Source organism: Rhinoderma darwinii, chromosome 1, assembly GCF_050947455.1.
Source record: "Rhinoderma darwinii isolate aRhiDar2 chromosome 1, aRhiDar2.hap1, whole genome shotgun sequence".
In the NCBI taxonomy this organism is placed as follows: Eukaryota; Metazoa; Chordata; class Amphibia; order Anura; family Rhinodermatidae; genus Rhinoderma; species Rhinoderma darwinii.
In genome coordinates, this window is record NC_134687.1 from 112,899,787 (window position 1) to 112,927,213 (window position 27,427).

The following is a 27,427-nucleotide window of genomic DNA, read 5'->3' on the forward strand; positions in this document are numbered from 1 at the left end:
GGTGAATGCCATTGAAAAGTGAAAACGCCAGATTCTCTGTTTTTTGGTTATCTTAGCGGTGAAAAAAATCATATGTACCAAAAAATCAATAAAGACTACAGCTGGTCCTGCAAAAAATAAGCTCTCACACCGCTCAATCGACAAAAAAATAAAAAAGTTATGGCTTTCAGAATATGGTGACATACAGCAATTTTTTTTTTAACAAATAGTTTTTTTGTTTCTTTTAATTAGTCAAAGATAAAACGAATATATAAATTTGGTGTCGTCGTAATCATATTGACCAGCAGAATACAGTTTAGTGGATGTTTTTACCGCATGGTGAAAGCAATAAAAACTAAACCCAAAAAAACCTGGAGGAATCACAGTTTTTTCCAATTCTACCACACAAAGATTTTTTTTTTCAGTTCTCCTGTACATTATATGGTACTTTAAATGGTGCCAATAAAAAAAACTATAAATCCTCCCGCAAAAATAAGCCTTCTCACTACTCCATTGACATAAAAATAAAAATGCTATGGCTTTTGGAAGGCGGGGAGTAAAAAGCGAAGGTGTTCCTTTTAAGTTTGTACTTTAAACCCAAAGCTTTAGCCTCTTCTGTTTTGTTGATTTTGACAAGAGGTAGACTTGTAAGAGCAATGCACATCCTAAAAACTTTTTTATTTAAAAAGTGTTATGTGCCCTGCTTTTATACTATTTTTTGCTATTTATCTATCCATTTAAACTTACAGAATGGGAAGAAATATCCACAATGGTATAAAGTACCTAACAAAATGCACAATTTCTCCCTTCACATACAGATGGCTTTACAGTTTAGACTTCTTAGGCCTCATGCACATGACCGTAGTGGTGTTCACGGCCGTAATATGCGGCTCGGAAAGCCGCAGAGTGTCACCCACGAGCCGCCCGCAAATCGTGGGCCGTACACATGACCGCGTGCATGAATTTCTATGAGCTTGGAGCTAAAACACAGCCATATTAAGACATGTCCGGTCTTTTTGCGGTCCAGGCTCCTGGGCCATACATGGCCCGTGGAAACCACAGTCTTGTGCATGGGCCCATTGAATTGAATGGGGCCGCAATTCACCCGCAAATTCCCCCGCAAAAATAAGTTCATGTGCATGGGGCCTTAGAAGAACACCAGTTATGTACAGTATGCATTAAAAATCAAAGCCATTTTGTAGTATAGAGACTGTCTGGGTGCTAGTTGGATGATTCACGAGGCAGCCTAAAATTTTAGTGACTTAACAATAAAAACTTTCATGGGCCTCAATGGAAAAACGGTCAAAACTGCAAAGTTTTAGGTACATTGACTGGCCTGAATCCTGGGCTTTGTCCAGCCCTGCTTTAGTATAGCATAGTTATCATAACAATTTTTTATTTTTTTTTTCGCTGTCAGACCCTATTATCCCTGGTAGAACACAGCTGAAAGCAAAATAATCTCAGAATTTAGGTCAATACCATCATCTAATACTAATGTGTTTATTGATACAATAACTGCAAATTTCCTGCTGACAGTAGGAAGATAGAGAAGGGAATGATTATTGGCAACAGTTTAAGTACCACAAAGCATGATAAGACTAGTAATCCGTGTTAAAAATACTGAACTACAAGATTTGTGATATTACAAGTTATTTACACTAACCAGAAACTCAGAAGTCTCTTTAAATTATGTTCTTTGGGGGAAGACAAGAACGGCTGCATCAAGTCGCTATTAATAATTATACCATAAACAGCTCAGAAGGAAAATATATTTTATACACTAGCCTAAAGACGAGCCTATATAAAAATTGTCAGGTTTGCCAAGAGTTATGTTGAGCTACGAGAATTACACCAAGAGCACATCAGCGACACTTCTAGGAGGTCTCAAAAGAACCCAGACAAACATCTAAAAAAACTGCAGATGTTTGCAAATGTTTGATTTTACTACCAAGGGTGGTGCAACCAGTTATTAGGTTAATGGGGCAAATACTTTTTCACATAGGCAATATAGGTTTGGAATAAATCTTTATCCTCAATAAATGGAATGCTCATTTAAAAGCTGCAATTTGTGTTTTCTCGTGTTGTCTTTATGTTATCATAAATGTGTAGGATTATTTGAAACATTTAAATGTGGCAAATTAGCAAACATAAAATAAATCGGGTGAGGGGCAAATATTTTATCACAGCCAGTATTTAAAAAATGGCATATTTTCGCATTGTTCCAATAATATTTCCCATCCGAGACTCACTCATTGCTTTAAAATGAATCTAACACATTGTACAATTCCTCTTTAGGCAGCTGCAGATATGACAGGATAAGAACACTTGATTGTTTGCATCTCTTTTTCTTGAAATAACAATTTAACTGCACCATCTAAATCTTGTTTTTTTTCAAAATTAAGCCTAATCTTTGTATGAGAATAATGCATAGTGAATGATTTTTTCCAATCCAAATTCAATATACCCATTCTAGCCATTAGAACATCTTTTGTACCACCTCTACAGATGCCACCATTCTAATGCACCTATCTATCAGGTTTCTGCAAATTATAGGTACAGTACATGCCTGCAGGGTCCCATATTTATACTTCAGTAATGGACTCTTAGATAGACTCATCTATCAAATAATGTGTGAAACGGTCACACAAAGGAGCTGCATTAAATTTCTGCTGAAAGCCAAAGGCGGAAGAAGCCTACTGTACGTGAAAAAAAGCTATTAGTTCCTAGTAGCCAATGAGATATTGTATTTTACGCTCTAAGCTGTACTAGGAAAATATTAGAATTTGTAAGTTAGCAAGGATTTCACAATGTTGCTACATATTTTTATGCCTAGCAATATATATGATTTATTGTGATTGGGGATTATAATTTTAATTAGTTTAAGGGTATGTTCACACGAGGGCGTCCGTAACGGCTGAAATTACGGGGATGTTTCCGCCTGAAAACATCCCCGTAATTTCAGCCGTAACGGCATGTGCAGGCGCTTGAACGCCGTGTCCATTACGGACGTAATTGGCGCTGCTATTCATTGGAGTCAATGAATAATGGCTCCAATTACGGCCAAAGAAGTGACAGGTCACTTCTTTGACGCGGGCGTCTATTTACGCGCCGTCATTTGACAGTGGCGTGTAGATTACGCCTCATGTGAACAGACAAACGTAAGCCCATTGCTTTCAATGGGCAGATGTTTGTCAGCGCTATTGAGGCGCTATTTTCGGACGTAATTCGGGGCAAAAACGCCCGAATTACGTCCGTAATTAGTGCGTGTGAACATACCCTAAATAATATTCAGCTAAATTCCTTTAAGTTGGTGCTTACAAGATCATCATGGTGTTGTATTGCTTTTATGAAGCTTTTATATGTTAATGTGTAATCAGAATGCAACTGTAAAACACCAGACGGGCAGTACAAGTATGAAGCCTAGTGTACTAGAACGCCACACACCAAAAAAATGAAAAACCTGTAAATACAACATGAGAACAAGTGTTGTGTGTGATAAAACACAGTCATGCACACAGAATGGACAATTAAATCAAGTGCAAAACACAAAAAGTTGGTCAGCACATCCTACGAAAATTACATAAATTTGCAGGTGCACGTACGCTGTGACTGTAGACAATACATAATAAAAAGCATTGCAACAACACTCCAAGACCACCAAATACTATATTTACATTATTTTGCACCCAGCGCTTTAGTATATTTACAAATGTGAGGTCCCTGTTGCACAGTTTGAACAAAATATGCGGTAGGAACCTAACATTTGTAAGTATATTAAATGTAGATGTAGTACAAAATAATCTAAATATAACATTTGGTGATCTTGGTGCTTTAATCAAATCAAGTATTTATTGAGTTTAGAGAAAAGAACAAATACAGAGTTAAAAACAGTTAAAAGGGTCACACAATACATAACAATAGAGCCAAGGAGGAGCAAATCAATATAAGAATGTCCCTCATAGGTCAACCCTCCAAAAATAAAGCTACCATAATATATAAACCAAAAAATAATTACGACAAGGAGATATAATTAACAAGCGTGTATAATTAAAAATACCAAAAGACAACTAGCCCGATATACACAATATATGAATAAATGCAAGAAAAGTGCTAGTGCATAATATGTACAAAGAGTGACAAGAAAGGTATCACAAAAATAAGATGATGCTACATAAAAAAAAAAAGAACATACTACCAACACATAAAGTAGCAAGAGGGAAAACCACGTGCAGCCTCAGGGCTTTTAAACACCATAGAGTAATTTTGGACTCGAGGGCAACTTGCAATCCCTGTGTTATTGGTTGTACGTAAAGTACGGTACTATTTTTAAATCATGTTATTTCTTTAAACTGGTCTGTATAGTAAGATAATGGTGCTTTTTATGTCTTATTAGAACAAGATGTCGAGTTGGCACACAACTATTTTTTGCTTGGGATGCTTTATCCTGCTAGTTCATGGAAGACCAGCAAAGGAAGAATTTGGTGTTAAGTCTTTTTCACCATACATAAGACTACGGCACAAGGTGAGACATACATTTCTTAACATATAATAATTATTTTGGTCTGCTAAATGTTACATTTTGTGACTGACATTTTAAACATATCAAATAACATCAGGATCAGGATTCTGAATATTAGTGGTTGCCACCAGAGAACTTATATATTTTACTTTGAAAATGCTTTGACCTTGGTCCTTGGTTATCCTTGTGGCAAATGAAGAGAGATTTTACATACTATGCAAACTACAAACTGACAGCCCTTGCCTACAACTTTTTAGACAGAAGAGAGATATTTGCTGCTACTGAGGATTGTGTATATTCAAGTGCAGCAAACTCATCAGATGTGTACTGCTTTTCAGCATTGATGTAAAGGATGATTGCTACCATTCACTGACTGCAAGCAGATATCTTAAAAGTGAGAACTTATAACACAGGTATAGAATAGAAAGTTTCATAACTTTTTATTATACTATGATTAACCTTAATTTACATAAGACCAGAATGTATAACACATACCCTTGTGGTGTTCAAAAGTATATAAAATGATCCCCCCCCATGTTGATGTGAATATTCCAAAACTTTGCTGAGATTGCCGCATCCTTGGATGCCATTTAATGTTAAGGGAAAATTAGAAAGGTTTTCTTCTTAATGTTAAATTCTATTGTTTTCCACAAGACTATCTTTCTCTCCTTCATCAGGTCACCATATACTTTAAAACATTGTAAAAGTAGTACAATCATTTTTTCCCCAGATCTTTTTGAATTCTCACTGCAGGTATATTCCACATGTCATCTATGTGGGCCAGTAGCTTATTTAGTCTACTATGCTGCACTCACTCATAAGGGCATGGCCAGACGTAGCGGAATTGCTCTGGAATTCGGCTGCGGACACTCCGCAGCGGAAATCCGCAGCGGACCCGTTTCTCCATTGCCTTCCACAGCTTTGTGGTTGGGTTCATTTGCACATTGCGGACAATTCCGCTGCGGAGCATAGGCTGCGGTGCAGAATTTGGTGTTCGCAGCATACAATGGTTGTTGCGGACGTGTGGCGGACTGTTTGCGGACTCATTGCGGAATTTCTCCATTGACTTCAATGGAGATTCTAAGTTCCGCAATGAAGTCCGCAGATGTAATGTAGATGTTATGTGTGCTGCGGAGCGTATTGGTTTTTTAACTTGACATTTCTTCATTCTGGCTGGACCTATGTATTTCTAGGTCTACAGCCAGACTGAGGAAGTCAATGGGGCTCCCGTAATTACGGGTGACTACGTGTGTGCACCCATAATTACGGGTGACTACGTGTGTGCACCCATAATTACGGGTGACTACGTGTGTGCACCCATAATTACGGGTGACTACGTGTGTGCACCCGTAATTACGGGAGCGTTGCTAGGCAACGTCAGTAAATAGTCACTGTCCAGGGTGCTGAAAGAGTTAAGTGATCGGCAGTAACTGTTTCTGCACCCTGGACAGTGACTACCGATCACAATATACAGCAACCTGTAAAAAAAATAGAAGTTCATACTTACCGAGAACTCCCTGCTTCTTCCTCCAGTCCGGTTTCCCAGGATGACGTTTCAGTCTAAGTGACGGCTGCAGCCAATCACAGGCTGCAGCGGTCACGTGGACTGCCGCATCATCCAGGGAGGTCGGGCTGGATGCCGAAAGAGGGACGCGTCACCAAGACAACGGCCGGTAAGTATGAAATTTGTTTACTTTCACTAGGGAAAGTGCTGTCCCTTCTCTCTATCCTGCACTGATAGAGAGAAGGGAAGTACTTTCACCTCAATACGCAGCGGCTAGTCCGCATCAATTTATTGCCCATTTTGGGCAGATCCAAAACAGAATCTGCAATGCAGATTCTGTGCGGCATTGATGCGGACAGTTGCGGAAGAATTCCGCCACGTCTGGGCATGCCCTAACTCTCCTCTATCACATCCAACAGTCTTGTCCAAAGAGTTGAAGGCAGGTCTGAAATTTCCAACCCCCTCATACTGTGGATGTACCACGCCTTACGGAGTAACCTATAGAAGTAGTTCCACTCCACTGCCAGCTTTGACTTAAGGCTTCATTCTTTGTAACTCCCCAGACATTGGGGCATCTGGGCAAGGGATACTAAACCTGGAAATGGGTAAGGATAAAAAGAGAAAGGAAACCACTCCGTAGTGGTCAGTCTCAAGCTGCTTAACCTCTTCCCGCGCTGCTCCGCAATAGTACGTCCTGCAGAGGGGTTAGTTCCCGCATCCAGACGTACTATTGCGGAGTAGTTCCCGGCGCACACTGTCCTAACGGACAGTGTCCAGGAACCGGGAGGTCAGCTGTCCCCGACAGCTGACACTCCAGCCTTGCCGGTCAGCGGACCATCGCCGCTGATTTCGGCAATTAACCCCATAAATGCGGCGACGGATTTCCGTCGCCGCATTTAAGTGGTTTGAAGCACATCGGCAGCCCCCACGAAGTGATTGTGGGGGCTACCGATGCTTGTCACGGCAATCGGAGGTCAGACAATGACCTCCGGGTAGCCATGTACGGAAGCCTCGGAGGAGCAGCCTCTTGCCGGTCCTCCGAGGCTTCCTGTCAGTGTGACTGTCACGTCACAATGACAGTTAGAGTACATTACACTACGTGTGTAGTGTAATGTACTCTAGCAGCGATCAAAGCTGCAAGTCTAGGTGTCCCCTAGTGGGACAAGTGAAAAAAGTAAAAAAAAGTAATAAAAATGTTTTAAAAAAAGGGTAAAAATAAAAGTTATAAGTTATATAAACAAACACTGCATTTTTTTTCTATAAAATAAGTCTTTCATTATAGGAAAAAAATGAACACGTTAAAAAAAGTACACATATCTGATATCACCGCGTTCGTAACGACCCCAACTATAAAACTATAATGTTATTTTTCCCGCACGATGAAAAAAAAATCAATAAAATACTACACCAGAATCGCTATTTTTTGGTCACCACCCCTCCCAAAATAGAGAATAAAAAGTGATCAAAAAGTCGCATGTACCCGAAAATAATACCGATAAAAACTACAACCCGTCTCGCAAAAAACAAGCTCTTAGGGCATGACCACACATGGCGGAATTCCTCCGCAACTGTCCGCATCAATGCCGCACCTAATCCGGGTTGCGGATTACGGCTGCGGATCTGCACAAAATGTGCAGAAAATTGATGCGGACTGGCCGCTGCGGACTGCAGGAAAAGTGCTTCCCTTCTCCCTATCAGTGCAGGATAGAGAGAAGGGACAGCACTTTCCCTAGTGAAAGTAAAAGAAATTCATACTTACCGCCCGTTGTCTTGATGACGCGTCCCTCCTTCGGCATCCAGCCCGACCTCCCTGGATGACGCGCCAGTCCATGTGACCGCTGCAGCCTGTGCTTGGCCTGTGATTGGCTGCAGCCGTCACTTCCACTGAAACGTCATCCTGGGAGGCCGGACTGGAGACAGAAACAGGGAGTTCTCGGTAAGTATGAACTTATATGTTTTTTTACAGATACATGTATATTGAGATCGATAGTCACTGTCCCGGGTGCAGAAACAGTTACTGCCGATCGCTTAACTCTTTCAGCACCCTGGACAGTGACTATTTACAGACGTCTCCTAGCAACGCTCCCGTCATTACGGGAGCCCCATTGACTTCCTCAGTCTGGCTGTAGACCTAGAAATACATAGGTCCAGCCAGAATGAAGAAATGTCATGTTAAAAAACCAATACGCTCCGCACCACACATAACATGTGCATGACAGCTGCGGACTTCATTGCGGAACTTAGAATCTCCATTGAAGTCAATGGAGAAATTCCGCCATGAGTCCGCAACCAGTCCGCCACTGCTCCGCAACAGACAGAGCATGCTGCGGACACCACATTCCGCTCCGCAGCCTATGCTCCGCAGCGGAATTGTACGCATCGTGTAAACGAACACTGCGAAATTAAAGTGAAAGTCAATGGAGAAACGGCTCCGCTGCGGATTAACGCTGCGGAGTGTCCGCAGCGGAATTTAAGTGAAAATCCGCCATGTGTGAACCCGCCCTTACACAGCTTTTTTGACTGAAAAATAAAAAAGTTACGGCTCTCAGAATATGGTGACAGAAAATAAATTATTTTCTAAATAAGTTATTTTATTGCGCAAACGCTACAGAACATAAAAAAACCTATATACATATGGTATCGCCGTAATCGTACCGACCCGTAGAATAAAGTAAAATGGTCATTTATAGTGCACGGTGAACGCCGCAAAAAAATAAACTAAAAAATATTGTCAGAATTGCTTGTTTTTGGTCACCCGGCTTGCAAAAAAATGTAATAAAAAGTGATCAAAAAAATTGCATGTACCCAAAATGGTACCAATGAAAAGTACAGATTGTCCCGCAACAAATAAGCCCTCACGCAGCTCCGGTGGTGAAAAAATAAAGACGTTCTGGGTCCCAGGAATATGGCGATGCAAAATGTGCAGTGTTTTCTAAAAGCGGGTAACATCCGACACCATTTATCAGTGCGATACCAGCCACACATCTATGAATTATTATTTATGTACCGCATTTTTATACCCTCTTATTATGCCCTGATGTTCTCCGCACAGATTACATATGCCCCCACATTATAAACTGAAATACCAGCGAAACCCAAAACAGAAAAACTACCAAGCAAAATCTGCGCTCCAAAAGCAAAATGGCATCCCTCCCTTCTGAGCCCTGCAGCGTGTCCAAACAGCAGTTTGTGCCCACATATATGGCATCGCCATACCCGGGAGAACCTGCTTAACGCTTTATGAGGTATTTGTCTTCAGGGGCACAAACTGGGCGCGACATATTATGCACTAAAATGGCATATCAGTGGAAAATTGCAATATTCACACCACCCGCTGTGCATTAACCCCTTTGAGCACTATGACTTAATAGCACGTCATGGCGCGGGGGTGATGTATGGAGCGGGCTCACGTGCTGAGCCCACTCCATACGCTGCGGGCATCAGCTGTGTATTACAGCTGACACCCGGGACTAACGGGCAGGAACAGCGATCGCGCTGTTACAGGAGTCGGTAAAAATAACAATATACTGCAATACATTAGTATTGCCGTATATTGTACCCGCGGATCCAATGATCGCTGGTACAAGCCCCCTAAGGGGACTAATAAAATGTGTAGAAGAATTAAAGTTATTAGTAGTGAAAAAGAAAAAAGTTTTAAAAAAAGTTAAAAAAAAAACTTTTCCCATTTTTTTCAAAAGTAATGTAAAAAAATAAACAGAATTGATATCGCTACGTCCATAAAAAGGCCGAACTATCACAATATACCATTATTTAACTCGAACGGTGAACACCGTAAAAAACTTAAATAATTTAAACTGCCAAAATCGCTGTCGTTTTCGTTTTTACCGCACGGCGAAAGCTGTAAAAACGAAAACCCCAAAAAATGGAATCAGATTTTTTTCCTATATTCCTATATTTTCCTATTTTTTTTCAGTTTCCCAGTACTTTTTATGGCACTTTAAATGGTGTCAATAGAAACTACAATTCCTCCCGCAAGAAATAAGCCGTCACATCACTCTACTGACGGAAAAAGAAAAAAGTTATGGCTCTTGGAAGGCGGGGAGTGAAAAACTAAAATAGAAAAGCAAAAAATGGATCAGTCCTGAAAGGGTTAATTCATTTCTAATGAAAAAAATGTATGACCCCATGTGGGGTATTTCCGTACTCGGGAGAATTTGCTTTACAAAAATTGGTTGTTTGTTTCTCCTTTATCCCTTGTGAAAATGAGAAAATGCAGCATTTTAGTTGAAAAAAATTGGGATATTAATTTTCTCCACCTAATTCTAATAAATTCTGCAAAAGACCCGTGGAGTCTAAATGCTCACTATACCCCTAGAAAAATTCCTTGAGGGGTGTTTCCAAAATGGGGTAACTTGGGGGGCTTGCACTGTTTTGGTCCCTCCAGGGCGTTGCAAACGCGGCACCGAAAAACAATCCAGCAAAATCTGTGCTCCAAAATCCAAATGGCGCTACTTCCCTTCTGAGCGCTGCCATGGGTCCAATCAGCAGTTTATTACCACATATGGGGTATTGCCGTTAAATGCTTTACAAATGTTGTGGTTCTTTTTTTCGTTTATTCCTTGTAAAAAATTTAAATTTCTATGCTTTTTCAGAAAAAAAGTTGATTTTCATCTTCACTGCCTAATTCCACTAAATTCTGCAAAAAACCTGTGTGGCCAAAATGCTAACTATACCCCAAGATAAATTCCTTAAGAGGTGTAGTTTCCAAAATGGGGTCACTTTTGGGGGGTTTCCCCTGTTTTGGTCTCTCCAGGGCGTTGCAAACGCGACATGGCACCGAAAACCAAACCAGCAAAATCCGTGCTCCAAAATCCAAATGGCGCTCCTTCCCTTCTGAGTCTTGCTGTGGGTCCAATCAGCAGTTTATTACCACATATGGGACATTGCCGTAATCAGGAGACATTGCTTTACATATGTTGGGGTGCATTTTACTTATTATTTCTTGTAAATATTAAAAATTTCTATGTTTTTTCATTAAAAAAAAAGATTTTCATTTTTAAAGACTAATTCTGATAAATTTAGAGAAAAACCTGTGCGGTCAAAATGCTAATTATACACCTAGATACATTTCTTGAGGGGTGTAGTTTCCAAAATGGGGTAACTTTTGGGGTGTTTCCACTGTTTTGGCACCACAAGACCTCTTCAAACCTGACAAGGTGCCTAAAATATATTCTAAAAAAAAGGAGGCCCAAAATCCGCTGGGTGCTCCTTTGCTTCTGAGGCCAGTGCTTCAGTACATTATCACACTAGGGCCACATGTGGGATATTTCTAAAAACTGCAGAATCTGGGCAATACATATTGAGTTGCATTTCTCTGGTAAAACCTTCTGTGTTACAATTTTTTTTTTTATTAGAAATGAATTTTCGGCAAAAAAAATAAAATGTGTAAATTTCACCTCTACTTTGCTTTAAGGGCGGGTTCACACATGGCGGAATTGCACTTAAATTCCGCTGCGGACACTCCGCAGCGTTAATCCGCAGCGGAGCCGTTTCTACATTGACTTTCACTTTAATTTCGCAGTGTTCGTTTACACGATGCGTACAATTCCGCTGCGGAGCATAGGCTGCGGAGCGGAATTTGGTGTCCGCAGCATGCTCTGTCTGTTGCGGAGCAGTGGCGGACTCATGGCGGAATTTCTCCATTGACTTCAATGGAGATTCAAAGTTCCGCAATGAAGTCCGCAGCTGTCATGCACATGTCATGTGTGCTGCGGATGCGTCTTGCTTTTTTTACTTGACATTTCTTCATTCTGGCTGGACCTATGTATTTCTAGGTCTACAGCCAGACTGAGGAAGTCAATGGGGCTCCCGTAATGACGGGAGCGTTGCTAGGAGACGTCAGTAAATAGTCACTGTCCAGGGTGCTGAAAGAGTTAAGCGATCGGCAGTAACTGTTTCTGCACCCGGGACAGTGACTACCGATCTCAATATACATGTATCTGTAAAAAAAAATGAAGTTCGTACTTACCGAGAACTCCCTGTTTCTGTCTCCAGTCCGGCCTCCCAGGATGACGTTTCAGAGTAAGTGACGGCTGCAGCCAATCACAGGCCAAGCACAGGCTGCAGCGGTCACATGGACTGGCGCGTCATCCAGGGAGGTCGGGCTGGATGCCGAAGGAGGGACGCGTCATAAAGACAACGGGCGGTAAGTATGAATTTCTTTTACTTTCACTAGGGAAAGTGCTGTCCCTTCTCTCTATCCTGCACTGATAGGGAGAAGGGAAGCACTTTTCCCGCAGTCCGCAGCAGCTAGTCCGCATCAATTTTCTGCACATTTTGTGCAGATCCGCAGCCGTAATCCGCAACCCGGATTAGGTGCGGCATTGATGCGGACAGTTGCGGAGGAATTCCGCCATGTGTGGTCATGCCCTAATTCCTGTGAAACGCCTAAAGTGTTAAAACACTTTGTGAATGCTGATTCGAATACCTTGAGGGGTGCAGTTTTCAAAATGGGGTGACTTCTGGGTATTTTCTAATATATAAGGCCCCCAAAGCCACCTCAGATCTGAACTAGTCACTGAAAAAATAGCCTTTTGAAATTTTCTTTATAATATGAGAAATTGCTGCTAAAGTTCTAAGCCTTGTAACGTCCTAGAAAAATAAAAGGACGTTCAAAAAATGATGCAAACATAAAGTAGACATATGGGAAATGTTAACTAGTAACTATTTTGTGTGGTATTACTATCTGTTTTACAAGCAGATACGTTTAAATTTAGAAAAATGCTAATTTTTGCACATTTTTTCTAAATTGTGGTGTTTTTCAGAAATAAATACCAAAATTATCGACAACATTTTTTCACTAACATAAAGTACAACATGTCACGAGAAAACAATCTCAGAATCGCTTGGATAGGTAAAAGCATTCCAACGTTATTACCACATAAAGTAACACATGTCAGATTTGAAAAAATTGGCTTGGTCCTGAAGGCCAAAACAGGCTGGGTCCTGAAGGGGTTAAACAAACAGTATTCAATTTAGAATCTTTCCATGTTCAACTCGAGCATCATCTTTGAAGGTCGGCTTACCTAAAGTAGAAGAGGTCCTGCTTGGTCTACATAAAAGCCAGGGAACTTGGTTTCTATTTCAGTAGGCTGCCTCCTAGTTAGAGACAAAACAACTGTTTACAAGCAGGGGGATGCTAAATGAAAGCCTCCAGGGAAACATGTAGTAGACCTATTTTAATTGTCTTTACCTTTTAGATTATGATGTGAATCCAAATAAGTTCAAGGAGGAGGGATGGGATGCCATTGTTATGATTATTGTTGCATGGCCACATGCAGTTTTTTTTTACCGTTACTGTTCTTTTAGGTCGTGTTCCCACGTAGTGTAAACTGCAGAATTTCTGCAACTGAATTCTATGTGGAGATTCTGCAGCATTTATAGGGGCAGCAAAGTGGATGAGATTTGAACAAATCCAATGCGCACACTGCAGAAAAAGTCTGCAGAGAAAACGTTCATAAATTGACCTGCGGTGCAGTTTTTTAATCCGCAGCATGTCAATTTGCTGCAGATTTGTTGCACTTTTGTTGCAGGTTTTACCCCTTGAATTCATTGGGGGTAAAAACCTGCAACAAACAGCAAGTGTTGTGACTTTTGAGGCGGAAAGGCTGCGATTCTGCCGCAACAATTGTAAATCAGAAAGAAACCAAAACCCCTTTTTTGTATAAAGTTAATAAAAATGTTAATACTCACCCCCGGCCATTGTCAAAGCAACACGATCCTCCATTTTCCATCCAGGCCGGCTTCCTGGGATGACGTTTCATCCCATGTGACTGCTACAGCCAATCACAGGAGGCCTGGTTGCATGGAGAACAGAGGGACGCCCCGCTATGACAGTGGCTGTGTGTATTCTCTTTTTTCAATCACTGTTTTCGGAAGCGGAGATTTCACCCAAAAAAACTGCACCACAATTTGGCACGGTTTTCTGTGCGGAATTCCCTGTGGGTTCTAGTTTGGATACACTGCGTACTTTCATGCAGCATATCCGATCTGTGGGAACTCAGCCTTAAAGTGATCCCAAAGACAGAAATTCCCTACAGAATTACATATATTATAAAAGATTACTCAACATAATGACTACCATTTTCACATGATAATTAATCATTGCATTTCAGGAAGGATTATAAATTATTATACATCAGTATGTGATATATTACAATAAGGAACCTTTAGAATGAAAATATATTTTTTTAACACGGAAGAAAATATTTAGCAAAGGAATAAATGGGTCACGGTGATATCAAGTGTTTAGTTCTATTTATCTTGATGTCATCCAATACCTGAAAAATAGCTCTAAAAGAAATAAAAAACCCTAAATTGGAATCTGTTATTTAAGCCTGGCTCGGTAGCATGCTGTGCCATACAATAGTTGCTTGATTACTCAGCATGATTTTTTTTTTTTTTTGTGTGTTGTTTGAGCGCTTTGAGAAACACAGATTTAATATATAATAGATGTCTCAGATAACAGCATATCTATCAGTAGCTCAGCATACCATATGGCATTCAGTACAAAATATCATAACACATTCTGACATAATGCATCAAAGTTAGGAAAACCTTCTGCAATTCTGCACTGACAAAGCTAGGAGAAATAATGAAAAATATGACAGCAAGCATGAACTACACAACATATTTAAATGTCATGTCTAGAGATGTTATCACTGATGTTATTCATCATCATGGCCATTCAGAGATACTTACAATTGATAATCCCATGAATGGGAATAACATTTATTAAACGATAAACCTTTGTAATTAATAGTAAGTTCGTATAGCCAATGTTTTGCCGCCTGACATGTATGCATAGCCTGCATGAAACAATTATTAGATGTGGGAACATCTGACCACGTGTACTATATGTAATGTGGACACAATAAATCCTTCCTAAGCATCAGAATAAGTCCATTGTACAATATATGGTCCCATTTCTATTTTAGTCAAAGATACAACATCCTAATTGGAAAGTCTTATAGCAGTTCTTGACAATAGGTTAGGTTTCATGGGTATAGTGGGGAGTTGTGCAGTCAATATGTGTGAGAAGGTATAGTTTTCTGTTCCACTCGATATTATGCATGGCTCATAAAAACTGGTAAATAGGTCAATGCTACAGTTATGCTTCATTTATGGATCTGGATCGGCCAGACGTACCATAACAGACCCGTCAATTATTTTATATATAAAAAAAACAAAAACGACGAGGGGTTCTCTCCATTTTTCATAACCAGCCAGATACAACATAGCAGCAGCAGGCTAGCCTTACCAGGGTGGGAAGGCCACAGTTTTTGGGCTTTCTCAGCCTAATAATACCAGCCTGCGGCCACTCTAGTTGCCAACCATCACTTCAGATGGTCAGGTACTGGGTCATACCCGACTCTTCCCGGTACCTCTGATGGAGGTGGGTGCCGGGGTAATAATGGGGCTTTAGTGCTAGCCTTTTCACCGGCTAACTCTAAGCCCAGCCTTAGTAATAAACGCTGTCTATTACTATTACTAAGGCAGTATTAAAAACATAAAAAAAACAACAACCCATAATTTTTTTTTTATTGAAATAAAACCCCACACACAACCCTTGTTAACCATTTTATTGACAATAAAAATCCATCATCAAAGTAGTCCTCAAATTCAAAATAATCCAACAACCCAACCTGTAAAAAAAAGCACAAAAAAACATTAGTAACACTAATAAGTAAAAAAGCAAAACAATTATTATACTTACCTTCCTCGGTCGGTGACAGTAAACGAATCATTGACAGCTCTAAACTGTCATTGGTTAGTTTACACCACGTGGTCCCGGGTTATTCCCAGGTCACTGGCCTACTTTTTAAAGTAGGCCAATGAACTTAGGTAACCGGCCACCAAGTGATGTAAACTAACCAATGACCGCTTAGAGCTGTCACTGCTTAGTTTACTGAGCCTTGTAGGTGGCGCAGGATCACCTGAGACTCACCAGAATTTTGGCGCATCCCAGATGTGTGTGCCACTATGAACCTTTTGCGGAGACTCCAATCAGATACAAAGGAGTCTCAGCACTAGGGGTTATAGCGTCGACCCAGGATCATCATTTACGTTTTTCATTGATGCAGGCCTAGTCTTTTCTGATCAGGCCTGCACCAGTGGCACGACGCCAGATGGCACGAAGATCTCATCGCACCATCTGCGCCACAAGAAAAGCGCCAAATGTTGAGGAAGGGAACTGGTGGTTCCCTTGCCTCACCTGCGCTTTCAATTGTAATTGAATCCTAAGGCCACGGATACAATTGATACGACCCTCTGGGACTGGGACATACAACCTGGTAAAATAATACTACATACCTTACCTGGTGCCCTCCAGTTGGGCTGTGGATCCGCCGTTCCCCTTAGTGCTGTCCAGAAATGGCAGCAAGGCTTCCTAAACTTTGAGTCTGAGCAGGGCCGACCTTAGGCTGGATGGCGCGCTGTGCAGGACTCTCTCTATTGCTGCCCTCCACTAACCAAAAGTTAACCCCATATATACTAAACATACATAAAGACACATATTTAGACATACAGGCAAATATATACACACACACACACACACACACACACACACACATACAGGCACATAAATATACAAATACTGGAACAAATACATAAAGGCACATATGTACATCTGTACACAGGCATATGTATACACAGTACAGATAATGTAGTAAATGTTACAATGCATTCGGAAAGTCTTCAGAGACTTTAGTTTTTTTCTCATTTTGTTATGTTATGCAAGTTTTTCCCCATCATTCTGCACTCACTACCCCATTAACAAAGTGAAAACAGAATGTTATTAATCTTTGCTAATTTATTGAAAATGAAAAACTAAAATATTGTATTGACATAAGTATTCAGACCCTTTACTCAGTTCTTAGTTGAAGCACCTTTGGCAACGATAACAGCCTCCAGTCTTCTATGGTATGATGCCACAAGGTTTCACACCTGGTCTTGGGGATTTTCTGCCATTCTTCTCTGCAGATCCCCTCAAGCTCTCTCAGGTTGGATGGGTACCGTCAGCGGACAGCAATTTTCAGGTCCCTGCAAAGATTTTTGATTGGGTTCAAGTCAGGGCTCGGGCTGGTCCACTCAAGGACATTCACAGAGTTGTCCCTAAGTCACTCCGGTGTTGTCTTGGTTGTGTGCTTAGGGTCACTGTCATGTTGGAAGGTGAACATTCAGCCCAGTCTGAGGACCAGAACACTCTAGATCAGGTTTTCATTAAGAATATATCTATACAGTAACATCACATATAACACACAGTGATAACTATGAGTAAAGATAATGTAGTAGATGTTACCTGCAGTCATATGTAATACCACAGATAACACACAGTAATAACTCTCTGAGTACAGATAATGTAGTAGATGTTACATGCAGTCCTATGTAACACAACAGATAACACAGTGACAACTCTGAGTACAGATAATGTAGTAGATGCACACACATACAAACATATACACATACACAGAGACAGATATACACATACAAACACATATATAGGCACACAAATACATGCACAGAGACACATATACACACATATTGGAATATATACACATACAAACGCAGAGACATATACACACACAGACACAGAGACACATAGACACACACAGGTATAGAGGCACAAACAGTAGACAGATTCTCAATTAGGCACTTACCAACTCCCTTGCTGCACAGGCTCACAGGCTTCTTGCAGGGGTGGACTGTGGGCGGAGCTTCCTACTCTCCTCTTGCTGCCCCTGTTTCTGTCTCCTCACTGTGTGAAACCACCAGGCCGCCTCTGAGACACTCCCACTGTTCTTGGATTGGCTACAGTTGCTCAAATGAGTCATTTTGTCCATTCCATGAACAAAGGGGGTGTCTTACACTCAGTCTGAGAAGCGCTAGTGTAGCCACCCCCCCCCCCACCCTGCCCTGGGTGACCTCAGGTCACAAAGTAAATTTTTTAAGAAAAAAATACAAAATAAAAAAATAAACGATCCTGCAGCCCCCTCCCGCCCTCCTAGTTGCCCTAGGCATGGATGACCCAATGCCTAGTGGCAAATACGGGCCTGTGTGTATTGATACATATCACTATATAATTTCCACTCATTTCGCAAGGAAAGACGGCTGCTGGGCCTTATTGCTAGAACATGAATTATTAGGAAACATCTTTTATCTTAATTTAGTGGCCAAGTAGTGGAGAGAGGCACAAGGCATTGCCTTCTTGCTGGAGCTTTTATTTATATATCAATTATTATTATTATTATTATTATTATTATTATTATTATTATTATTATTATCATATAAGACCCTTGAATTACTTTATGGGAGCTTAATGTTATGTGAACAGATCTTTGAATCCAAGAGGACCTGACGATAAAGAACATCAGTTTTTCCAGAAATTTTAAATCATCATTGCAAAGAAAACAGAGGCAAGGGAAATATTTATGTTAATGCATGAGGAATAAGCATTCCGCTGCATGTCTAAAGTCTAACATAGGAATAATCTTAAAATGCAATATATTTAGAGCAGACAAATATTTTCACTTGTATAATTCCTTAAATACAGCGCAATCTTCCCACTTCATCCCACTTAGTAGCTGTAATTTGTATTAAAGGCCATATAAGGAACATTTGCACTGTAACCATGTATCTATTATACATGTAAGTGGCATAAAGAACAGCATTACTTTTCCTCATTGGTTTCAAGGTATAGGTAACAATTATCATGCACTTTGAGCAGTTGTAGCTGTTGAGAGGGTTATTCTAACCTGTGGTGACATATGTATATGAAGTTATTGGCATGAATTAGAATTAGAAGTTTGAGTGGGTTAATTTAAAGCACATTTCACAATATCCTCAACTGGAAAAAAGATTTGCAAAAACAGTACACATGCCATAAACTTTGTGATTTTCAAAGTGCTTGTCTTTAAGTAGGAGATATGTCGTATAGGATTGAACAAAAACATACCTTCAGCATTAAACTCATAAAGATTACAGATTCAGCATATGTAAATTTTTAAGTAACAGTAAAATTCTCTATAATAATTTCAAAATGTTGAAAACTATTGTAAACTATTTTAATCATAAGAAGTTTATTCCAGTTGACAATAGTCCACCTGAGAAGCATCATCTAGGGCAGTGGTCCCCAACCTTTCATACCTTGTTAGCCACATTCAGTTTTCAGTGATGGCCGGGTGTCCCATTTAAGTAAAAAATGTTGGGGGTGTGTCCATCAGTGCATGGAGGCGGACTTGTAGTTCTCTAGCTCCTTTCTAAACAGCGACATAAGCGGCACTAACTTGATTAACAGCCTTGAAAGCTACCTGTCTCACCTTTGACATCCCTGTGATCCCTCACAGCATGGTAAGAGGGAAGAAGAAGCTGACAGGTTTTCCCAGCCTCTGAATTCTCCCAACATGTTGCCGCAAGCAACGCTATAGAGCCGGTGTCTAATCCTGACCTGGGAGAGCGACAGTCGACATCACCAAATATGGGGGCCTTCTACTGTCTGAACCCCTGCTCTGGCTGTAATCCCCCCAAAGTGCTCACTGGAGAACACGCTTACCCCAATGGAGGAGCCGATTCCAGGGGACTTCATTGCACATGGCCTGACATGTGCTCAAGTACATACAAAATACTCCCCTATTTCTTCTTTGCCTGATTCTCCTGTTGCATGGGATGAGTGCTCAAATTTTCTTATGCCTCCCATAGCAATCACTACACCCCTTTTACCAGACTCCCCAGTGACAGTTGCCACTATGAAACTACTTCTTGCTGAAATGCACAAATCTATTGATAATCAACTGCTGAAAACAATAAGGGAAAACTGCAAACAGAAGTTAGTTCACATATTGAGAACAAAATGTCAAAACTAACTGTTGCACACAATGAAATTGTGACTTTTCTAACACCATGGAAGAGGATATTGAAACCATTAAATCTAAATTAGCTGATATTGAGGACAGATCCAGGAGGAACAAGCTGCAGTTCAGAGGTATACCTGAGTCAGTCAAGACCGAACAACCCAAAGAATTCCTGGTGGACTTTTTCACTAGCCTGCTTACTTCTGCTTCACAAGTGGATTTGATTATTGACAGAACTCATTGCTTACCCAAGCCGAAGATTCTACCTCCCTTTGACGTCATAGTCCGTATGAATTTTTTCCACATTAAGGAAAGAGTGGGGGAGGCACCCCGCTCTAATCCTACATTACCAACAAGATTCCAGCAGATTTACATCTTTGCAGACCTTTCCGCTGTAACTCTGGCTAGGAGGAGGGCATTTGCGGGCAGCGCCAAGATCGTTACAGCTCAAGAAATACTGTATAAGTCGTATAAGTGGGGCTTCCCGTCATTACCATGGCCAAGGTATCCGGTGAACTGTGGGTGAGATCATTCTGATATAACCTTTTCTTTATCCTTAGGTTTTCGTATAGGCATGAATTCTAATGTAGTGAATGCCATGTTTTTATTTTTTCTCTCCCGGTTATGTTTTACCTGGACCCCATAGTCATAGAATATTACTCTGTTGTTGGGTTATCGCGGCCTGGATGTGCCCAGATTCCCAGAGACTTTCTCCTGATTTTCTTTTTTATTGTACTATTTGTTTGGACTTGGTAAATCCTTGCCTCTGAAAACTAATTTCTTTCGCTCTTACTGTTTATTACCAACGCTACTGTGTGCCTGATGAACTTGGTGCTTTGGAGACTCTCACTTTTTTGTAACTGGTTATTATGCTAGGTCTAACCAAATCGTTTTCACTCCTTACAGTATATAAGACTGTATCACATAATGTTAAGGGATTAAAGTCCCATGGAAACAATCAAAATTATGCTCAGAAGCTCTGATGTCACAGATAGATATATTATGCATACAAGAAACGCATCTTTATAAAAACGATATCCATAGACTTAAACATAAAAGATACCCACAAGTCTTTTCATCCCCAGCTATATGGAAAAGGAGTGGAGTCTCTATTGCTATAAAGGATTCCGTAGCTTTTTAGTTGCAAAAAGTACTTACTGAAGAGCAAGGTCAATATGTTATTCTAATATGTCTTGTTAACAATAGCCAATATCAGAGGAGTAGCTAGGTTCTCCAGCATCCGTGGGAAAGATTCCGTTTGGCAACTCCCCCCCCCCCCCCGAACCTCTTTCCCGACATCCACATCCCCCTCACCATGTTTGTTTTCTTTACCAATTAATAAGGTATCATTTATTTTCCCCATTTTTTTGTGTACCTCGAGCATGAAGCCATTTGTACATTTTACAAGCAATATAGTTTTATATACAACACCAGAACCAAGCTCAGTACATGTATACAGCACCAGAACAAAGCTCAGTACATATATACAACACCGGCACAAATACAGCTGAATTGAGTGCAACCCCTGCCGTATAGATTTGCACTAAATTGTATACAGCTCCCAGCATGGCCCAAACATGGGAGATGCTGTTTCACAAAAAAAAAATCATACCACCCATCATCTCGCTGCAGATCATACAGTGACTACCATTCTGATTAGAGGAAGAATTAACATTTACATTAAGTGACTCACAGGTGACTATCTTAGACTCTAGTCGTTCTTTTTGTCTTTTCTTCTCCATCTGGTCCAGACCTATATGATGACTTCTTCCGGTCACAGCCCATTTCTGCCGTTTGAAATTCAGATGTCTTCAGCTTCTTTCTTTTCAAAAATTTCTGCACCTTTAAACACAGATAAAGTTCTCATGGTGCCAGACACTGTGCCCCTAAATATAATAGTCCATACACCGTACCTCTAATTATAATAGCACCATACACTGTTTCTGATTATAATAACACCATACACTGCACCTCTAATTATAATAGCACCATACACCGTGTCACACACACAAACACACACACACACACACACACACACACACACACACAGTGCTCCCTGTAGATGGTGCCCCCCATAGAGCCCCCTGCAGCTAGTGCCCCACATAAAGCCCCCTGTAGATAGTGTCCCACATTTTGCCACTCCTGTAGATAGTGCCCTACATATAGCCCCCTTGTATATAGTGCCCCACATATAGCCCCCTCTGAAAATAGTGCCCCATATGTAGCCCTCCTGTAGATAGTGCCCCATATATAACCCCCCTGTAGATAGTGCTCCACATATAGCCTATGCCTGTAGATAGTTCTCTACATATATCTTCCCCTATAAATAGTGATCCACATATAGCCCACCCCTGTATATAGTGCCTCATATACAGCTCCCCCTATAGTGCTCCATATATAGCCCACCCCTGTATATAGCCCCGTTGTAGATATAGCCCACCGCTGTATATATTGTCCAACATATAGCCCACCCCTGTAGATAGTGCCCTGCATATATCTCCCCCTATAAATAGTGCTCCACATATAGCCCACCCCTGTATATAGTGCCTCACATATAGCTCCCCCTATAGTGCTCCACATATAGCCTACCCCTGTATATAGTGCCTCACATATAGCTACCCTTATAGTGCTCCACATATAGTCCACCGCTGTATATAGTGCCTCACATATAGCTACACATGCCCGACCATTCAGCGCCTTTCAAGCGGCGCGATTACTTACACTACCGTTCAAAAGTTTGGGGTCACCCAGACAATTTTGTGTTTTCCATGAAAACTCACACTTATATTTATCAAATGAGTTGCAAAATCACTAGAAAATATAGTCAAGGCATTGACAAGGTTAGAATAATGATTTTTATTTCAAATAATAATTTTCTCCTTCAAACTTTGCTTTCGTCAAAGAATGCTCCATTTGCAGCAATTACAGTATTGCAGACCTTTGCCATTCTAGCTGTTAATTTGCTGAGGTAATCGTGAGAAATTTCACCCCATGCTTCCAGAAGCTCCTCCCACAAGTTGGATTGGCTTGATGGGCACTTCTTGCGTACCATACGGTCAAGCTGCTCCCACAACAGCTCTATGGGGTTGAGATATGGTGACTGCGCTGGCCACTCCATTACAGATAGAATACCAGCTGCCTGCTTCTTCCCTAAATAGTTCTTGCATAATTTGGAGGTGTGCTTTGGGTCATTGTCCTGTTGTAGGATGAAATTGGCTGCAATCAAGCGCTGTCCACAGGGTATGGCATGGCGTTGCAAAATGGAGTGATAGCCTTCCTTATTCAAAATCCCTTTTACCTTGTACAAATCTTCCACTTTACCAGCACCAAAGCAACCCCAGACCATCACATTACCTCCAGCATGCTTGACAGATGGCGTCAGGCACTCTTCCAGCATCTTTTCAGTTGTTCTGCGTCTCACAAATGTTCTTCTGTGTGATCCAAACGCCTCAAACTTCGATTCGTCTGTCCATAACACTTTTTTCCAATCTTCCTCTGTACAATGTCTGTGTACTTTTGCCCATATTAATCTTTTGCTTTTATTAGCCAGTCTCAGATATGGCTTTTTCTTTGCCACTCTGCCCTGAAGGCCAGCATCACGGAGTCACCTCTTTACTGTAGACATTGACACTGGCGTTTTGCGGGTACTATTTAATGAAGCTGCCAGTTGAGGACCTGTGAGGCGTCTATTTCTCAAACTAGAGACTCTAATGTACTTGTCTTGTTGCTCAGTTGTGCAGCGGGGCCTCCCACTTCTCTTTCTACTCTGGTTAGAGCCTGTTTGTGCTGTCCTCTGAAGGGAGAAGTACACACCGTTGCAGGAAATCTTCAGTTTCTTGGCAATTTCTCGCATGGAATAGCCTTCATTTCTAAGAACAAGAATAGACTGTAGAGTTTCACATGAAAGCTCTCTTTTTCTAGCCATTTTGAGAGTTTAATCGAACCCACAAATGTAATGCTCCAGATTCTCAACTAGCTCAAAGGAAGGTCTGTTTTATAGCTCCTCTAAACAGCAAAACTATTTACAGCGGTGCTAACATAATTGCACAAGGGTTTTCAAGTGTTTTCTAATCATCCATTAGCCTTCTAACACAGTTAGCAAATACAATGTACCATTAGAACACTGGAGTGATGGTTGCTGGAAATGGGCCTCTGTACACCTATGTAGATATTGCATTAAAAACCAGACGTTTGCAGCTAGAATAGTCATTTAGCACATTAACAATGTATAGAGTGTATTTCTGATTAATTTAATGTTATCTTCATTGAAAAAAACTGTGCTTTTCTTGCAAAAATAAGGAAATTTCTAAGTGACCCTAAACTTTTGAACGGTAGTGTATTTGCGCCGCTTGCGTCGTTGGAAGGTGCTGATTGACAGGGCAAGCCATTCTGCCCTGCCAATCAGCACCTTTCATAGATGCAAGCAGGGCGATTACATCATCGCGCTGCTTGCTTCTATGAATGGCGCTGATTGGCAGAACACTATGACTTGCCCTATCAATCAGTGCCTTTCAACTCCGCAAGCGGCGCAAAGAAGTAATCGTGCCGCTTGAGTTGTTGAAAGGCGCTGAATGGTCGGGCATGGAACATCCCCGGCCATTCATCGCCTATAGTGCAGGAGGGGGTGGCGGCGGCTGGTTTCAGTGGCACCACCGCCCCCTCAGAGAGGCAGCAGGCCGCCGTCATGGCGCCCCCCCACCTACCCTCTTAGTTGTGCCTGGGTCACATGCCCCTCCGTCCCCCCCCATAGCTACGCCCCTGCCAATATACAGGGTGGGCCATTTATATGGATACACCTAAATAAAATGGGAATGGTTGGTGATATTAACTTCCTGTTTGTGGCACATTAGTATATGGGAGGGGGGAAATTTTTCAAGCTGGGTGTTGACCATGGCGGCAATTTTAACTTTAGTTTTTTCAATGGGAAGAGGGTCATGTGACACATCAAACTTATCGAGAATTTCACAAGAAAAACAATGGTGTGCTTGGTTTTAATGTTACTTTATTCTTTCATGAGTTATTTACAAGTTTCTGACCACTTATAAAATGTGTCCAAAGTGCTGCCCATTGTGTTGGATTGTCAATGCAACCCTCTACTCCCACTCTTCACACACTGATAGCAACACCGCAGAAGAAATGCCTCCCGATCTGACCCCCTTAGACTTTTATCTTTGGGGTCATCTGAAGGCAATTGTCTATGCTGTGAAGATACGAGATGTGCAGCAACTGAAACTACGGATACTGGAAGCCTGTGCTAGCATTTCTTCTGCGGTGTTGCTAACAGTGTGTGAAGAGTGGGAGAAGAGGGTTGCATTGACAATCCAACACAATGGGCAGCACTTTGAACACATTTTATAAGTGGTCAGAAACTTGTAAATAACTCATGAAAGAATAAAGTAACGTTAAAAGCAAGCACACCATTGTTTTTCTTGTAAAATTCTCGATAAGTTTGATGTGTCACATGACCCTCTTCCCATTGTAAAAACGAAAGTTGGATACAAAATGGCCGACTTCAAAATGGCCGCCATGGTCAACACCCAGCTTGAAAAGTTTCCCCCCTCCCATATACTAATGTGCCACAAACAGGAAGTTAATATCACCAACCATTCCAATTTTATTTAGGTGTATCCATATAAATGGCCCACCCCGTACAATATTATCTGTGTGTTTAGTGTGTCCCCAACACTAAACAAGACAGCTTTCTCCGTCGAATGATCTATTTAGCAGACCAGCATAAGAAAGGTGCATTGATAATGGTGGGGGATTTTAATTTAACCCTATGACCCTCCATGGACTCAACATCTGTGAATCGCATTACAGAACCTACCCCAGCCTCTGCTACACTACATAAGCATGGTCTCTTTGACATCTGGAAATTGCATCATTATAGTGATCGCGACTACACATTTTACTCAAATTCCAATTTTAAACTAGAATTTACTTTTTTCTTGTGGGGAAAGGCCTCATAAATAGATCTCCCTCTGTCTCTATTGGCAACCTGCAATGGTCGGACCATGTCCCATATCATTGTCAATACAAGTAAGCTTTAATAGGCCTCCAGATTCGGTCTGGCATTTTGTTCTCCACTACCCCCAATTTACTTCTCAGACCACGGCTTATCTGGAGGAATACTTTTCCTTTAATGAAAATGGTCAGATTAACTTCTTAATGCTCCATGACGAATATATTCATCATGGAGCAGCATTACTTAATGCTCCATGACGAATATATTCGTCATGACATCAAACCGTCACCGTGTCTTAGTGAACGGTGACAGAGCTGTAATGACAGCTGTCACAGACAGCTGACCATCACAGCTAGCTGGCCCAAGACCAATGAGATCAGTCCCGGGTCGGCGATCGCTCTGATTGGTTTGTGAATTTTCACGGACCAATCAGAGCAATGTCGCTCCTGGACATACTATGAAGTCATGATGAGCGCATCTTACGCGACCCATGACCTAATAGTACCTTGACGGGAGGAACGGCCATAGAGGAGCTGTGACAACTGCTGTCTCGTACAGCAGTTGCCGCAGCTCCTTCAGCAGGGACCGATCACGGTGGTCCCCGCTGATTAACCCCTTAGAAGCCGCGTTCAATAGCCATTCGCGGCTTCTTAGGGGTTAAAACACCATCGACGTCCTGCAACATGAGTGCGAGCACTGATGGTTGCTATGGCAACCAGAGGCCTAAAAATGGCCTCCGGCTATCCTATTTACAGAAGCCTAGTGGGTCCTAACAAAGTCAAGACCCACCATGCTTGTTGTCAATGAGTAGCTGACAGCTCTAATACACTACACTACACATGTAGTGCAGTGTATTAGTATAGCGATTAGGGCCTCCTGCCTTAAAAAAAAAAAGTTAAAAAAGTTGGATAAAAAAAATAAGTAATAAAAGTACAAATCACCCTTTTTCCCTTATCAGTCTTTATTATTAATAAATAAATAAACTATACATAATTGGTATCGCTGCGTCTGTAACGGCCTGAACTACAAAAGTATTTAGTTATTTATCCCGTGCGGTGAACGCCGTAAAAGAAAATAATAATAAACCATACCAGAATCACAATTTTTTGTTCACTCCACCTCCCAAAAAAAATTGAATAACATGAGATCAAAAAGTTGTATGTACCCAAAAATGGTACTGATCAAAGTTACAGTTTGTTACGCAAAAAACAAGCCCACACACGGCTTTCTTAAAGGAAGAATAAAAAAGTTATGGGTCTTAGAATATGGCAACACAAAAAGTTAATTCTTTTTTATAAAAAGCATTTTATTGTGCAAACGCCGTAAGACATAAAAAAAACTATAAACATATGGTATCGCCGTAATTGTATCGCCACGCAGAATAAAGTGAATGTCATTTATAATGCACGGTGAGCGCTGTAAAAAAAAGGGATAAAAGAACAATAGTAGAATTGCTGTTTTTTTAGTCACCACATCTCTGATCAAAAAGTCGCATGCACCCCATGAAAACTACAATGAATTCATTAAGGGGTCTAGTTTACAAAATGGGGTCACTTTTAAGGGTTTTACCCTGTACTGGTACCTCAGCAGCT

General features: G+C 41.1%; 1 protein-coding gene across 2 annotated transcripts in view; it reads left to right on the forward strand.

The window, feature by feature from the left end:
- Positions 1-27,427, forward strand: part of FSTL5 (follistatin like 5) — a 645,404-nt gene that overhangs the window by 67,223 nt on the left and 550,754 nt on the right. For both annotated transcript variants that reach the window (XM_075860283.1, XM_075860284.1), the window contains exon 2: positions 4,373-4,501. In XM_075860283.1, the coding sequence (XP_075716398.1) occupies positions 4,379-4,501 (123 nt within the window). In that variant the 5' untranslated portion in view covers positions 4,373-4,378. The remainder of the gene's footprint in view (positions 1-4,372; positions 4,502-27,427) is intronic.